The sequence below is a fragment of the Mus caroli genome, unplaced genomic scaffold (assembly GCF_978045245.1).
Source record: "Mus caroli unplaced genomic scaffold, Mus_caroli_1 scaffold_20, whole genome shotgun sequence".
Lineage (NCBI taxonomy): Eukaryota > Metazoa > Chordata > Mammalia > Rodentia > Muridae > Mus > Mus caroli.
In genome coordinates this window covers 21148807-21165140 of record NW_028227275.1, presented here as the reverse complement: position 1 = coordinate 21165140, position 16334 = coordinate 21148807, and the positions used below count along the sequence as shown (strand labels likewise).

The 16334-nt window shown below is 40.3% G+C and overlaps 1 protein-coding gene across 3 annotated transcripts in view; it reads right to left on the bottom strand.

Moving 5' to 3' along the window:
• Positions 1–6615: 6615 nt before the first annotated feature.
• LOC110285739 (cytochrome P450 2C70) overlaps positions 6616–16334 on the bottom strand; it is a 58487-nt gene continuing 48768 nt past the window's right edge. For all 3 annotated transcript variants that reach the window (XM_021152121.3, XM_029472472.2, XM_021152120.3), the window contains 3 exons: positions 13314–13501; positions 9887–10028; positions 6616–7009 (listed from right to left, as the gene is read on the bottom strand). In XM_021152121.3, coding sequence (XP_021007780.1) covers positions 6828–7009; positions 9887–10028; positions 13314–13501 — 512 coding nt within the window. In that variant the 3' untranslated portion in view covers positions 6616–6827. The remainder of the gene's footprint in view (positions 7010–9886; positions 10029–13313; positions 13502–16334) is intronic.

The window sequence follows — 16334 nt, the reverse complement described above, 5'->3', positions numbered from 1 at the left end:
AAATAGAACCTCATGAACCTGAAAAGCTTTTGTAAGGTAAAAGACACTGCCACAATAGCCACAAATAATATAAAATATCTTGGTGAAGCAACTGAAAGGATAAGATGGCAGCCTCCAGAATGGGAAAAGATCTTCACCAACCTCACATTTGACAAAGGGCTGATAGTCAAAATATATAAAACCTCAAGAAATTAAACATCAACAAATCATATAATCCAATTTTAAAATGGTGTACAGAGTTAAACAGAGAATTCTAAACAGGAATCTCTAATGTCTGAGAAGCACTTAAAGAAATGCACATGCTTAGGCATCAGGGAAATGCAAATCAAAATGACTCTGAGATTTTATCTTACACCTGTCAGAATGACTAAGATCAAAAACTTAAGTGACAGCTCATGCTGGCAAGTATTGGAACAAGAGGAAAATTCCTCAGTTTATGGTGAGAATACAACTGTGTACAGCCACTTTAGAAATCACTAGGGCAATTTCTCAAAAATTTGGGAATTGATCTAGCTTAAGACCCAGGTATACCATTCCTGGTCCTATACCCAAAAGATGTTCTACCATACCACATGAACACTTGCTAAACTATGTTCTTAGCAGTTTTTTCATAATAGCCAGAAATTGAAAACAACCTAGATGTACCTTAGCTGAAGAATAGACAAAGAAAGTGTAGTATCACTCAGTTGTTAAAAAAAAAAAATGATACCATAAAATTTGCAAGCAAGGACTGGTGAGATGGCTCAATGGCTAGGAGCACTGACTGCTTTTCTACAGGTCCTAAGTTCAATTCCTAGCAACCACATGGTAGCTCACAACCATCTGTAATACGATGCTCTCTTCTGATGTGTCTGAAGATAACTACAGTGTACTCAAATGTAAATAAATCTTTAAAAAAGAAATTATGCACAGTCCCGATTCCAATGCGCCTTTATTTTAAAAGAATGAAAGTATTTTTTTAAAAAAGAAATTTTCAGGCAAATGAATGAAACTAGAAGATATCATTCTGACTGCGGTAATCCAGACTCAGAAAGACAAACTTGATATGCCCTTACTTATAAGTGCATATTAGCCATAAAGTAAAGGATAATCACACTATAATCCACAGACCCAAAGAAGCTAAGTAACAATGAGGGTTCACGGGGGAGAAATATGAATCTCACTGTGACAGGGAAATAGAATAAACATTACAGGTGGATGGGGGAGGAAATTGCATGGGAGAGGTAGGGCTTAGAGCAGAAGAGACCAGGTGATAGGAAGATAGAGTGAGGGAGTACAGAGAGAAATAACTGGAATCAGGAGGCATTTCTGGGTTGAGCTAGAAACCTAGGGCAATGGAAATTCACAGGAATCTATGAGGGTCACCCTAGCTAAGTCTCCTAGCAATGGAGGATATAGAGCCTGAACAGGCTACCTCCTATAACCAGGCAAGATTTCCAGTGGAAGGATTGGGATATCAACCCAGCCACAAAGAACTTAGACCTACAGTTTATCCTACCTACAAGATGTGCTGGGGTAAAGATGGTACAAAAATTGTGGGAGTGGCCAACCAATGATTGTTCCAGCTTGAGACCCATACTATGGGAGGGAGCTCACCCCTGACATTTCCCAAAGGGCCAAGAACCAGAGACTGTATAACCCAGAAACCCATAATAGAGCCAAACATGAATGAAAAAAAAAGTCAATGAAATGATTCCTAATGATATTCTGTTATATATTGTGGGGAGCAGGTGTGGCAGCAGTCCCAAGAAGGCGCCAGGGACTGCAGCTAAGTCGTATGACTTGCACTTGACTTCCTCATATTAACCACAAACATCGTGAGAGCTGCGCAGGTGTACCAGGTTACTGGCGAAGCCATTTTGGTGGAGATATGCCCCTGCTGCCCTGATTAGCTGAAGCTGCATACCTGGTGAGGTGATGTGGCCTGCTGTGAGTGGATGGGAACTGATAGTATATAAGAGTGAGAGGCCCAGGGCTCGGGGTCTTTCACCTACACAGTCAATGCGCAGCCCAATAAACGTGTGCAGAAGGATCCTATTGTGGTGTCTCTCTTGCTGGCGAGTCAGGCGTCTCACAAATGGTGCCGAAACCCGGAAAGTAACATCTTCAGGCATGAGCGAAGACCCCCTGTTACAGGGAGGATTCAGAACTGCATCACGGGGAAGGAGCGGTTAATGAAGTGTTCCCGAAACACAGACTGTTGAGAAGGATTCAACTGCATGGATTCAGAACTCTTCAGCTGGGGAACAGTGGTACCGGTAAGTAAAAAGAAATTAATGTGAGTCTCTGAGAGGTATGCTTTCTTACGCAGTAGGTCCGGTAATTCCGGTAATTGTCGCTTGCCTTGATAAGGGTAGCAACTTTTGCAGGAGCACCAGGGAAGCATATCAGAAACAGAGAGAAATGAAAAAGAAGGCATGCACAGAAATATAAGTAAAATAAGAAATATAAGAAGAGAAAAATGAAAATAAGCTATTTCAGAGCTCTCCTAGGGACAGAAGGAAAACAGGAGATGTCCTGTTTCCTCTCTGGCTCCTATGGAGATATTCTTAGCTCTGGTTAGGATACCTGGGTCCCTTTGAGACACCAAGTTCTATTCCCTGCCTGTCTATTATCTGTTTTTGGTGCACCAAATTGTCCATATGTCTGTCAATTTGTGTTTGTTTTTGTTTTGTTGTTTTAGAGGCAAATATAAAGTTGCCAGGAAGCAGGCACAAAGTAACGATAAGGTTCCCGGTTTTGGGACAAGTTAAGGTTCCCAGATTTAGGACAAGTTAAGGTTCATGATTTTGGAACAAGTTAAGGTTCACGGTTTTGGGACAAGTTGCACCAAGCACCATGGGGAATTGAGGTTTGCAGAGGAACAGAGGGTTTTACCAAAAGGGGTTTTGCTAGTCTGGAAGTTAGTGAGAAATTGCATAGAAGATAGAGAAAGATGTGGCACAGAACTCCAGAGAGGTAATGAGGCGCTGAATCAGGTGAGAGAGGAGCGCTCTCAATTGGTTTGGGAGAGAGGGTCTGTTTGTGTTTCCTCAGGATCATCAACAACAGCTGCAGGTCCCGGAGTGGCTGACCAGAGCAATTCAGAGCAGGTGGAGCTGTGAGGACTTGGATGTTCCTGTGGCTGGAGGTGCTCCCACTAGTGAGAACTGAAGAGCTACGTTGGGGCTGTGTTCCTGAAATCCATGTCATTGACGCATTCAAGTGTTTCCTCAATTCTTTACATCTAATGCTTTGCTACAATTGCCTTTTTTCTGTGCTGCTTCAGCTAAAGGGATTGTTGTTTTCAGATGATTCAAAATATTTCACAGATGAGTGATTGTGTTCAGCTGTATCTACTAAAGTTAATGTTACCTGGATTCGAGGGGTGTGGCCTGCCAGTATATCCAAGGGCAATGGCACTATACCCTCCCAACCTAGATGGGCCCCCCTTTTCCTTTTTGTAGGAGTGTTCCTGATTCCCTTCCACCTTGGGCAGTGCTCCTTATATGTATGGTTGTTATGTGGGGTGAATGGTAGTTGCACTGATCTTTCCCCCTTAAGCCAGGTGGCGGGAGGGGCCTGGGGTAATGCAAATTTTATTGGAATGGTTCTAATGTGTTTGAAACTTCTGTATTTCAATTTGCTGGAGGAAGGAATGTTTCTTTTCAGGCTACACCTGTTTGTATGTGATCTCCTTTTGTGTTTATTGTTTAGAAGAATAATGTTAATTGTAGTAGTGATATTCGTTATATCATTTGGTTGTTGTGACTAGGATGCCTTGCTTTGTACCTTTGCCTGTTCAAGTTACTTTGTTTACAAACTGTCTATCCCTTGCCTCAGGGCTGATGGGAGCCCTGGGATGTATGCTTGTAGTAGTGTGTGTGTGTTGTGTGTTTGACACATGTGTCAGGTGCAGTGTGTGCAGGCCCGCACTTTCGCCATGGTAGCGTAGGCTTTTGCTGCAGTGGAGGCGGGACAATCTCCTCAGATTCGGTTTGCCACTCTAAAAGAAATTATGCTGCATTATGCCATGGTTTGCGAGGCTAAGCACTGCACAGAGGATAGCTTGCTGTTGGCATCCTGTGGAATGCATGTCTGATTGCATGAAGGTTCAGTGTCCTAGTTCCATTCCCCCAGGAAAAACGATACGAGAGCTGGCCAAGACCTCTCTGGGTGATGAGCCCAAGGGATGGTTTTGTGTAAGGCCCCTATGCTTGCACACTGGGGATCAGACCTCTACCTTCACCCATGAGGCTTGCTTTCAGCAATTAAGATCTGGCCATAGATTAATCAACATCCTGGCCTTTTGATGCACCTGCCGCAAGCAAAACACGATCTACCCAAGTGTGGCTTGGCATGATAGAGAAGTAGTCAGTGATAAGACTCCCTGGGCATGTCACCAACCTAAGACAGGGATCAAACCAATGCTGTTTGTCTCCCAAGGACAGGTAAGGGACATTGCTGCAGGGGGCAATCTAAGACAGACATTCTCTCTGCCAAAAAATAAAAAAAGGGGGAGATGTGGGGAGCAGATGTGGCAGCAGTCCCAAGAAGGCGTCAGGGACTGCAGCTAAGTCATATGACTTGCACTTGACTTCCTCATATTAACCACAAACATCGTGAGAGCTGCGCAGGTGTACCAGGTTACTGGCGAAGCCATTTTGGTGGAGATATGCCCCTGCTGCCCTGATTAGCTGAAGCTGCGTACCTGGTGAGGTGATGTGGCCTGCTGTGAGTGGATGGGAACTGATAGTATATAAGAGTGAGAGGCCCAGGGCTCGGGGTCTTTCACCTACACAGTCAATGCGCAGCCCAATAAACATGTGCAGAAGGATCCTATTGTGGTGTCTCTCTTGCTGGCGAGTCAGGCGTCTCACAATATATACTCTTCGATTAGCATCTAGCCCAATTGTCATCAGAGAGGCTTCAAACAGATGCAGACAGATACAGAGACTCACAGCCAAACATTAGGTGGGTCTTGGGGAATACCTCTGAAGAGGGGGAAGAAGTACTGTAGAAACCGGAGAAGTCAAGGACAACACAAGAAAACCCACAGAATCATCCAATCTGAGCCCATGAGGGCTTAAGAGACAGAACCACCAACCAGGGAGCCTGCAAGGGACTGACATAGGCCCTTCACACATATGTTACTGTTGTGTTGCTTGGTCTTCTTGTGGGACTCCTAAGAGTGAGAGCAGGAGATGTCTCTTACTCTGGCCTGCCTTCAGGGCCCTTACCTCCTACTTGATTGCCTCATCTAGCCTTAATTAAAGAGGAGGTGCCTAGTCTTATTGCAATTAGGTATGCCATGGCTGTTTAGTATCCATCATGGCCAGTACTTTTCTGAAGAAAACAGAGAAGTGGATGGGGAGGTGAGGAAAAAAGAGATGGGGCAGGAAGAGATTTGGGAGAGTAGGATTTTTGCATTGACTAAGTATCTGAGTGGAGCTGGATCTAGGGAGACATGGGTGCAGGTAAGCAAGCCCTGAGAGCATGAGAGTAGAAAAGCTGACCCTGCTTCCTGTTAATGACTGCATTGAATGGCTTAACCAGAGCAGTTCTGGAGAGCTCACCCTGATATGGATAAGGGAGAGCTTGCAGGCTGACAAGCTCAGCTGCCACCCAGGTCCAGGTCCAGGGCTTAAGCTGGCCCACCCAAGGACCATCATCTGTGAACTGTTGGAACACGTGAAAGGGCTGGTTCCACTGATCCAAAACTGCAGGATCTCCATGGCACAGGACAACAACAGGATAATCAGACAGAATCCAGTATTGTTGGTGTCACAGAAGTCAGAGACCTCGAACCAAACCAACGACACATTACAATGAACATTTGAAATTGATGACATGTATTCTCTGCTTAGTTTTGCTTGTTGTTGGGTTTGTGGTTGTTCCTGTTGCTGTTGTTGTTTGTGTGTTCTTTATTTGGTGTGGGGAGGTTATAAGGGCAGAGGATTAATATAAGAGAACTGGGAGAGAGTAGAATTGGGGTGCATGATGTGAAATTCACAGAGAATCAATTACAGGTTTTTTTAAGGAAGTTATGGAGTAGCCAAGAAGTACAATATTATAATTCGTGGTTGTGTAGGTTTTTTTTAATCTATGATATGTTACAATATGATTAGTACTTCCAAATCATAGTTAATTTTAAACCCACATGTGCACATTTTTCAGTTCATGTATATGAGATTATATGAAATCATGTGTGGAGTGTGGAGAGTTATCACTAGAGGAAGATAAGGGTAGGGGATCCTTGAAAACTGGAAAATTCAAGTTTTGTCTCATGTTACTCCCCTTGGGAGGCATAATTTTTTCTCTGTCTCCCTGTGTGCACATAGCATCTGCCTATGTGTTTACATACATAACCATGCATATGAAGAAATCTATAAGATAAATGTAACAAGTTATGGAGAAAAGGAAAAATGTATACATGGCACTCTGTCAAGAGATTATTCTCCTAGATAGTGACACAGGAATGAGTCACCGGTGATTCAGTTCCATGGCTAATTACTTTTCTTAAAAAATCACAGAGCAAGTTCTGATTGATAACTTTTACTAAAACAAGACATGAGATTGATAATACACTTTCCATTAGAAATACCCTCAAATGAAAATGTGGCTAATGATCTGACACACGCTGCAACAAAACTTTATTAGTGCTGAAACAGTGAAGTTTTTTTCACATGTGAAAATTGGAACTGGTTTATAAAGACTTGAGAAAATATAGAGGTAGCATCCCTGCCATTCAAAAAGGACTACCAGATGCAGGTACATAGGACAGGAGAACCTGTTTGCTCACAAGTAGAAGCAGGGTCTCAGTCATCCATGTGAAATACTACACAGTTTCAGAGTGGAATGAAACAGAGCTCAAAGGGTGGAGGCACATGCAATAAACCAGTTTGAACTGGTTTGGTGTCAATGTCCTCTGGTTTGACCAGAGGTTTTAAAGTAAAATGCTGTAAGATGTTGGTCAGGATTAGAAACATCTCCATGCGGGCCAGACCTTCTCCAATACAAGCTCTTCTTCCTAAAAGGGACATGCAACTGATGAGTCATTGATTCTGCATAATTCTGATTCTGCATTAACATATATAGAAACTATGTTTATGTGTAAGTAATTAATCTAGACCTAACAACCGATTGTATTTTTGCACTGTCCTGATTTCTTTCCTTTCCTTCCTTTCTTCAGGACGAATGCCTTTTCCTTTCTTCTTTTAACCATTTTTGGTTTTGTATTTTATACTTTTTATTTCCATAAACTAGTAATACACACACACACACACACACACACACATAATTTTAACCCTTCCTCTCCCCACTCCAAGTTTTTCTGTGCCCCACTGACTCACTCTTAAATTCATGACTATTTTAATTATTCTTTTTTTGTGTGAGACGGGGTATCTTAACATAACAGTCTTGGCTGTCCTGGAACTCTCTTTGGAGACCTTGAACTCAAAGAGATCCACTTGCCTCTGCCACTGCCCCTGCCCCCACCCCTGCCCCTGCCTCCTTGAGAGCTAAGATTAAAGGCATACATGCATGGCTGATTATTCTTGTTACATATACACAAATGTATACAAAAAGAAATTTCACTAAGTGCATTTAGTGTTGCTCATGTGTATTTTTATATCTTGTTGTTAATTATTTCCTTATAAACGTGAAAATACACATATATAATAAATTTTGGTTTCACTTAATATCCCACACATACCTCCTAAATTCCTCCACACTATCATCAAACTAAGTTTTGATCTCACTTTTATGTCTACGTGGCTCTTTGTCTTGTTTTTATTCTGTGACCAACTGAGTTTATCCAGGAACACTGCCATGGGCATGGGTGTGAGGCATGGGCATGAGCATACCAGCACACACACATATACATACACACACATATACACTCACAGAGAGAGAGAGAGAGAGAGAGATGCATATACACTCTCTCTCACACAAACACACCTATAGCAATTTATATGATACAAAAGTGCCTTTTTCTCTTATCCTCCAGGTCTCAGTAGCTTACTTCTACTGATCTGCTTTCTAAGAGATAACTCAAGTCATAAATCTGTTAAAAGAAAAATAATCTAAAATTGGACATGGGTAGGTGTAAAAACAGATGCTACAAAGTAATTCCAAGTGATTATTGGAATCTAACTTCATCTTGCTCTTTCAACTTCCCGGGACCTGAGGCATCTCTATTTTCCCAACCCAAAGCAGATAGGCAGAACCAAGCTTTTTATGATGTATTCTAGTCGAGTTGATGGACAGCCACTGTTCTGTATCCCTTCAGATTCAGCTCAGATGTCATGTGGTCTATGTAAACTTCTTAAACATGCTTAGATACAAAATTAACACGGTGTTTGTTTGCCATAGTGATGCTTCTCCTACAAAGCAGTGTCTGTGAAGTTTAAGTTATTGGTGATTACACTTAAGTTTAAGTTATTAAAAGAATTCAATACGAATTCTGAGGACAAAGCCTTAGTTCTTTTAATGATTCTTACAGAGTTAGGACAAAGCAGGCCTTCAGCACATGAGAAACCAACAGGACCCTCACATGATAGACAGTCCAAATTACAGCAAGGAAGAGGGGGGTTAGACAGCAGGGTGGCTTTCCACCCTTGGAGAGCTTCCCTGAGCATTTCACAGTGTGGACTTATGAAAACAAGCATTGCCAAACACATTTCTTACTTAAAACAAATCTACTATTTCTGTCCATTTTAGTTGACACTTCAGGAAAGGACCTTCGGTCCCCCACTCTTCCACACCTTGCTGGCATTGGTTACCCTCCCTTTCTGCATTTGATTGTTATGCATCCTATATCCAAGAAGTAGATTTCATGGACTCCATTAGCCTAAGAGTTAGCTCCTTCAGGGGTCTGAATAAACTCAGGGGATTAGACAGTGAGAGTTTGTTTTTTCCTTTGGTTTATCACTGCCAGGCCCTGGCTCTAGATGCTTCCTATACTACTCTACAATACATGAGTTTACAGTGGAGGAAACTGTGCCTAAGCAGTAGACGGTCCAGCCCCACCAGGTTATCAGTCCACTACAGCCTTTTGCTTGTGTGAGTCTTGAGGACTTTTCCATACTCTGTCACTTCCTCTGTTCCCATGGGAACAGTCACTTCCTTAAATTCCTTAATCACACATTAGAGTGGAAAAATGTTTCTTTTCTGAGACCATTTCAAATTGGTAATTAAATGGTACTTTCTGCAAGCAATTTATCTTAAAATCTGATCATTCAGCCTGGTATCCTTTAAAAACACCAGAGTTGCAAGTACTCTCTCTTTCTCTCTCTGGGCTTCCCCAAGGGACTGGAGCATGGCACATTTTCACAGAATAATCTTTTCCTATTCACTGATCACCTGTTTCTTTCACACACTGTACTGTTGGATCTGAGCACCAAGTTGTTACATGTAAGTTGTTCCTTGGGTTTACAGTGACTTGCTCCTCTGAGTGGAAAGGAAGTCCTAACTAGAATAGCAGAGGATGGCCTAGTTGGCCATCAATGGGAGGGGAGGCCCTTGGTCTTGCAAAGACCATATGCCATTACAGGGGAATGCCAGGGCCAGGAAGCAGGAGTGTGTTCGTTGGGAAGCAGAGCAGGGGGAAGGTATAGGGGAGTTTCAGGATAGCATTTGAAATGTAAATGAAGAAAATATCTAATAAAAAAATGGAAAAAAAAGAATAGGATTTCTTCCAGTAGGAGCTCTTGAGAAGTTCAGCCCTGAGTCAGGAAGCAGAATCAGTGGGTGGAGCTTCTAATCCAATAAAAAGCAACTATCACCTTGGCAGTTGCTGCCTCTGGTCTCATGGAAATGGCTATAAATGCCACCCATAGGATTCTTCATGTACAGCCCTGATCACCTCACCTGGGCCCTAACACATATGAATACAAAGCTTGCTTGCCTGCTGAGAAAGCCACAAAGTAGTCACTCTTTTTGAAGTTCCCTTTCTCATCAAGAAAGTGGCCAGGGTCAAACTTCTCTGGGTTGGGAAATTCTTTGTCATCATTCAGGACAGAAGTCAGACATGCCATTACACTTGTGCCCTAAAAGAGAGAGGAAAAGTCATTTATGAAGGAGGACATGGAATCTGAAAACAATTCGGACATCTCTCCTTTAATCTCTTTGCTCTGGGATGAGCAGATTGAGACACAAAACTGAAGTCATTTGTTCCATGTCAAATGAGCACATCAATACCAGCCCTACCAGGTCTAAACCCTGTAATGCTCATTCAAGGTCTTTCTGTCCGTTGACTTCACAGCCATGCTCACTAGTCTGTGGTCTGACGTCAGCAGGTTGCAGAATCAAAGTGTCCTTTTGGAGTGCATGAATTTTGATCTACATTCAGCTTGTCCTCTCACAGGGTAATGCCACTGAAATTCACCTCAACTTGATGGAAGAGGCAGAAAAAGATAGTCAGAGCCACCAGGGTGGAGGACACCAAGGAAACAAGGCCTTATAAATACAAGAGGACTTACATGCCATATGAATTCACAGAGACTATGGCAGCATGCACAAGACCTTCAGTCTAAACCAGATGTGTTCATAGTGCCAAGAGGAAAAGTGAATGCAAACCCCAACCCTAACCCAGAAGCTATCTCAAATTAATAACCACTCATGTGGTTAAAAGAAAAATAGTGTTTTCCAACAGGATCTCACTAGGAAAATAAATGGCACTTAGGGCAAGCCTTATGCCAAGCAGAAGACGGCTAACAGAAAAAAGAACTCAATGGAAACTGGGAGGGTTTCTTTTTTATTTTTTGGTGTGGTTTGGTGTGATGTGGTGTAGTGTGGTGTGGTATGGTGTGGTGTGGTATGGTGTGGTGTGGTGTGGTATGGTATGGTGTGTTTTTTGTTTTTTTGTTGTTGTTCTTGTGGTGGTGGCTGGTTGGTTGGTTGATTGGTTGTTTTGTTTTTCGTCTCAATGCTTTCTCTGGGCATTTTTTTACTATTAGGTCTTTGATTTATATATTATGGTTTCTGGTTTTGTGTTTTTATGGGATTTCTATGTGCAATTTGTGCATCTCTCCATCTGTGTGTCTTTTGTGTGCTTTTTCGCTGGCACATTTTCTCCTGTTTGTTTTGGTCTATTCTTCTTTCTTTGTTTTTGTTTGTACTGAGTTCTTTTTTGTTTTGTTTTGTTTTTATTTTTAGTTGCCTGTTTATTATCTAATGAGAGAGAAAAAGAAAGGGTATAAAATTGTGTAGTTAGGGAGGTGGAGATATCTGAGAGGAGTTGGAAGAAGGGAAACTGAATGGAATATATTCTTTAAAAATCTATTTCGATGTAAGAGAAGAAAATTAAATTCATCTCCTTGACTTTGGAATGAAATGTGAGTCATTTTAAAAGCCACCTTAGCATTTTCTTCAACAACCTTCAGTTCCATCAGGGGAGCAGCTGGAAAGAAGTTCCCATAGTCAGCATGAAAAAGGAGAAATGTGAGCCATGAGGAATGAAAAGTTATTGGTCAATGTGAAAGGGAAATATGCTTGTCTAGATTTAGAGCAATCATACAAAACTTCTAAGTACAGCTACTTTGAATATATTTGAGCATTTGAAGGAGTCATTGCAAAAGAATGTACAGGAGACAAAGCATTTCTAAGTCATGGGAGTTGTCATTAATATAGCCAAATACTACAAAGTATCAAGTTATTCATAAATGGAAATAATAAAGACATAAATTCTAGAAACTAAAAAATCAGATTGAAGTTTTACTACATGAAATTGAAAGCATTAGAAGACTAAACATAAAGACATGGATGCAGAGACCTGTAAATAAGAGACAGCTGAGATACTCTAGCTGCTGGTCTCAAGATCAAATACACACGCATGTGCTTAGAGTAAACCTTGGGCAAAACTACAAATATTCTGCAACATGGAAGGTTCTTGGGGGAAAAAAGTACAAAGTTGGGTTTTACATTGATTTGGTATTACCCAGAGAGCAGGTTCTAGGAGGAAAGGATTAAATGACTATATCTTGGCTATAAAGCTTTAGTCTCCCTGCTTAAAGAACCGGTGACTTATGTAGTCTCAGTTGCATGATCTATTGTATATGTCATAATGGTTTTTAAAAATAATGGGTTTTCCACCCAAATTGAAAACCTTGCTTTGTAGATGCAGTTTATTCTGTTAGGAGCATACACAGCCACAGGGGTGTTTTAGGCTCTGCCAGTGTGTTCATACTTAATTGGATTTTATTCTAAAAAGAAAAGTCTTGATGATTTAATATACAATCTGGAATAAAATGCTCAGAACCTTTAAAAGAAGAAAGAACCAGTGACAACCTTCCGATGTAAGGTTCACAGAAGCCAAAAGGGAGAGGGGTACATCCCAGAAGCAGCATGACCAGAGTAGGAGAGCCCTAAAATTTCTGAGTGAGATCACCAAATCTCTAAAGGCATAATGAACTAGGCATGTTTGGATCAAACAATAAAATGTCTAATGAACTATTCAAAACATTCCATCATACCCCCAGCCAATACAATTTCAGACAGAAAGATGTTATGTCTTTATCACCAACAAACTTGGAACCCAACTAATGTTAATCAATATTCAATAATGTTAATAGAGAGGCCAGGGAGACAGATCAATGGAGAAAGTGCTTGCCAAGCAAGTTTGAGGACTAGGCGTGTGTTTGTGGGGCTTCCTAAAACTAGCTGTGGAAAGTTTTAAATTTGTGAGTTTCCTGGAACAAAGTGATTTTATTTATTAATAAAATACTAAGTGTTGGTTAAAACTAAGTAGGAAATGGCAACACAAGCCTGCAAATTCCACTGCTCAGGAAGCTGGAGCTGGAATATTATTTTGGAAGTCCAAAATTAAATCAAGTCTCAAACTAAATTATGTAAACTGGTATGTACATAAAAGCAATACCAGTGTATCAGGTATAATACCAACCTACTGAGCTTCATAAGTGAGTTCCCCCAAAGCAAGGAAGAGGAAAGACATAGTTAGATCGTACTTTTCTCAAGTAAGTCAAACAGAAAATATGGAGGGAGGTGGGAATACAGAATCATGGTTAATTGATAAGAATAGCAAAGCCCACTGGATAGCAAGGTTGTAGACAGCAGATTGGATTAACAAACAGGAGTAGTATGGACATATCAGGGAACTGAAAAGTTTGTTAGGACACAATCAAATTAGAAAGCCGTATCAACAAAAGTCAGGCAAAGGAGCATAGAGTGGAAGGGTCATGATGCTGATGGGAGGACTGTGATGCCTGGGGTATGACTCTGGAACCCTTGTAGACGGTCAGGCTCTCTGTAATCACATTACTTAACTATTGACAGGCCAACTGACTGATGAGGAGCAAAGATGATATGCATCTCACCTTGGGAATGTGGTATCCTCTGAACTCCACATCCTGCGTTGTCTTACGAGGCGAAGGAATGGGAACAAAATCAATGTATCTCTGAATCTCATGCAGCACAGCATCAGTGTACGGCATGTGGTTCCTGTCCTGCATGGTGGGTCTCCGATGTCTACCAATCACATGAGCAATTTCTTCCTGAATTTTAGCTTAAAGGGTAGAAATCATGGTTTTTATAAAATGAAAAGGAATTATCTCTTATATTATTCTTGATCATTTTCAACTGTGGTAGGAAGTATAGAGTTAAATTCCTCTCTTTTGCAAGAGGAGAAAAACCTAATATGTAGATGACAAGATTCTGTATATGAGACACTAGTGGATCCACCATAGGATGCCTAGAGACTATAAACACTTTCAGCAAAGTAGTAGAATAGAAAGTTAACATATGAAATCAATGCCTTTTCCACATGCCAATAACAAGCATAATGAAAAACAAATAGCAAAATAAACACATTGAGAATAATGTCACACACACACACAAAAAACGATATGCAGTGAGGGAAAAAAGACAGCCTGTTCATTAAATAGTGTTGAAAAGACTGCCTATCCATTTGAAGAAGAATGAAATTATATTCATGTCTTTCACTATATGCAGAAAAATCAGTCCAAAGTAGATGAAAGCCTTTAATCGAAGCCTGAAATTCTGATGCTTCTAGGGAAAATATCAAAGATTCCCTTCAAGAAGTAGGTGTAGGCACAAAGTTTCTGAACCAAAGTATTATTACAGGGCACTGGCCTCAAAAATCAACAGGCAGAACCAAATAAAATCAAAAGATTCTGTATAGCAAAACAAAAACAAAAATAAAAAACAAAAACCTAACAGCAGGATTAACAGAGAATTCCCAGAATGGGATAATCTTTGCCAACTATCTTTCAGACAGGGGACTAAGATTCAGAAATGACAAAGAACTGTAAAAGCTAAACACACACACAAAAATCTGCCAATCTGCAAGTCAACAGATGAAATGAATATAACTTTCTCATAAGAAGAAGTAAAGCTGGATAAATAGTATTTGTTTAGATGTTCAACATCCCTAGTCACTAGGAAAATGCAAATTAACACTATTTAATGAGTGTTAATAAGAAGCCATCTCACCCCACTCAGATTATCTGTCCTTAAGGAATCTGACAACACACGCTGCTGTGGAGAGAGGGGACCCTTATACACTGCTGATGAGAGTGTAAATTAGTACAGCCATTATGAAAATTATTATGGAGGTTCAAAGAAATGAAGCCAGCCTAGATGTCCATCAACAGATGAATGAGTGATGAAAATGTAGTACACATAAAGAATGGAAGGATTTTCAGCAGTGAAGAAAAGTTACAACATAAAATTGATCACTAAAAGCAATAAATAAGAAAACCATGATAGTGAGATGAACCAAACTCAGAAAGGAAAAACTTCGTGTTCTTCCTCCTAGGTGGATCATAACCTGCTATGTATATGTAGATGAATGTGAACAATTATAAGTGTGGAGACCAAGGAAGGGTAAAATTTAATAATAAGGAGAAATAGAATATAGGTAAAAAGAATACATGGGCATAAAGGAGGAAAGAAGGCTTGGGTAAGGCTACAGGAGTGGGAAGTGTAGGGACAAAGGACTTAATAAATAGGACACAAGTCATTCATGAAATAAGGGCACCAATTGATAAGGTCATCATGAAATTAAAAGGTCTCTTTAAAGCAAAGAACACTGTAAATAACGTGAAGAGGTAGCCACCTCTATTCAACCGGACAGGAGAAAGTTATTTTCAGCTGCAAACCTGATGCAGGACTGATATCTAAAATTTACAATGAACACAAAACTCTAAATACAAAGCAAATAATCCAATCTAAACGTGGGCTATAGTTCTGAACAAAGGTCTTTAAAATGAAGCATAAGTAGCTGGTAACGATTTTTTTTAAGTATTCAACATCATTAACCAGCAAGAGAACACAAATTAAAACTACTTTGAGAATACATTTCATTCCAATGAGAATGACTACAATTGAGAAATCTAATATCAGATGCAGCTGAGGGTACGATCAAACACTAACCATTATTTGTTGGTGGTGAGAGTGCAAACTGCCCCAGTCATTGTGGAAATCAATGTAGATATTTCTCAAAAGACCAAGAAATAGGATTACTAATGATAAAAACATAACCACTCTTTAGTATTTTCCCAAAACACTCTGTATCATATTACAGAGATACTTGTTCATACATGTTCATTACTGCTCTATTTGCAATAGCTAGTCAGTGTAGAGATCTCTTGAAAAAATACTAGAAATAGAATTATTAATGACCCAGATATAAAAACCCAAATACAAAGAAAATGTTTACCATGTTAGAGGTTAGTTCTTTACTTTGAGGCAAATGAAAACACATGCACACCCATTCAAGAGTGATAAGAACCTGCCATTCTATGTAAATGAATCTCCATGAACAGCAGGTGTTATGACTTAGGGAACACAGGAGTTTTCTTTAAAAACACTCCAGGGTATTTTACCTAAAGATTCTATTTCTTGTTGCAGAAATATTTCCTCACACAAGTTCATGGCTGCTCTATTCACAATGGCTAGGAAATGCAATCCATCAATGTGTTCACTTATTGATGAGTGGATAATTAAGATGCTATACATATACACAGTGGTACGTTATTCAGCTGTGGACAAAAATAAAATTATAAAATTTCAAGTAAAAAGACAGAGTAAGAATACATATTGAATGAGACAATCCAGGCCCCAAGAAAGACAAATGATGTATATTCTCTCATAACTTAAATTTGATTAGGTTCCAATCACTCTTAGTAGGAGAGCATTCATGTCTGGTGCTTCAAGGCTGGGCAAAGGTTTAAGAATGTTACAGGCCCTCAATGGGAAGCTATTGCTGTTGATTTGCAAAATGTGTCTTCTAAAGTTTTATGTTGATATCCATAGATTGATGCTACTCCATATTTCAGTCAGAGAAAGTTCTTGCTGCAGCTGGTAGAGCTTATTGC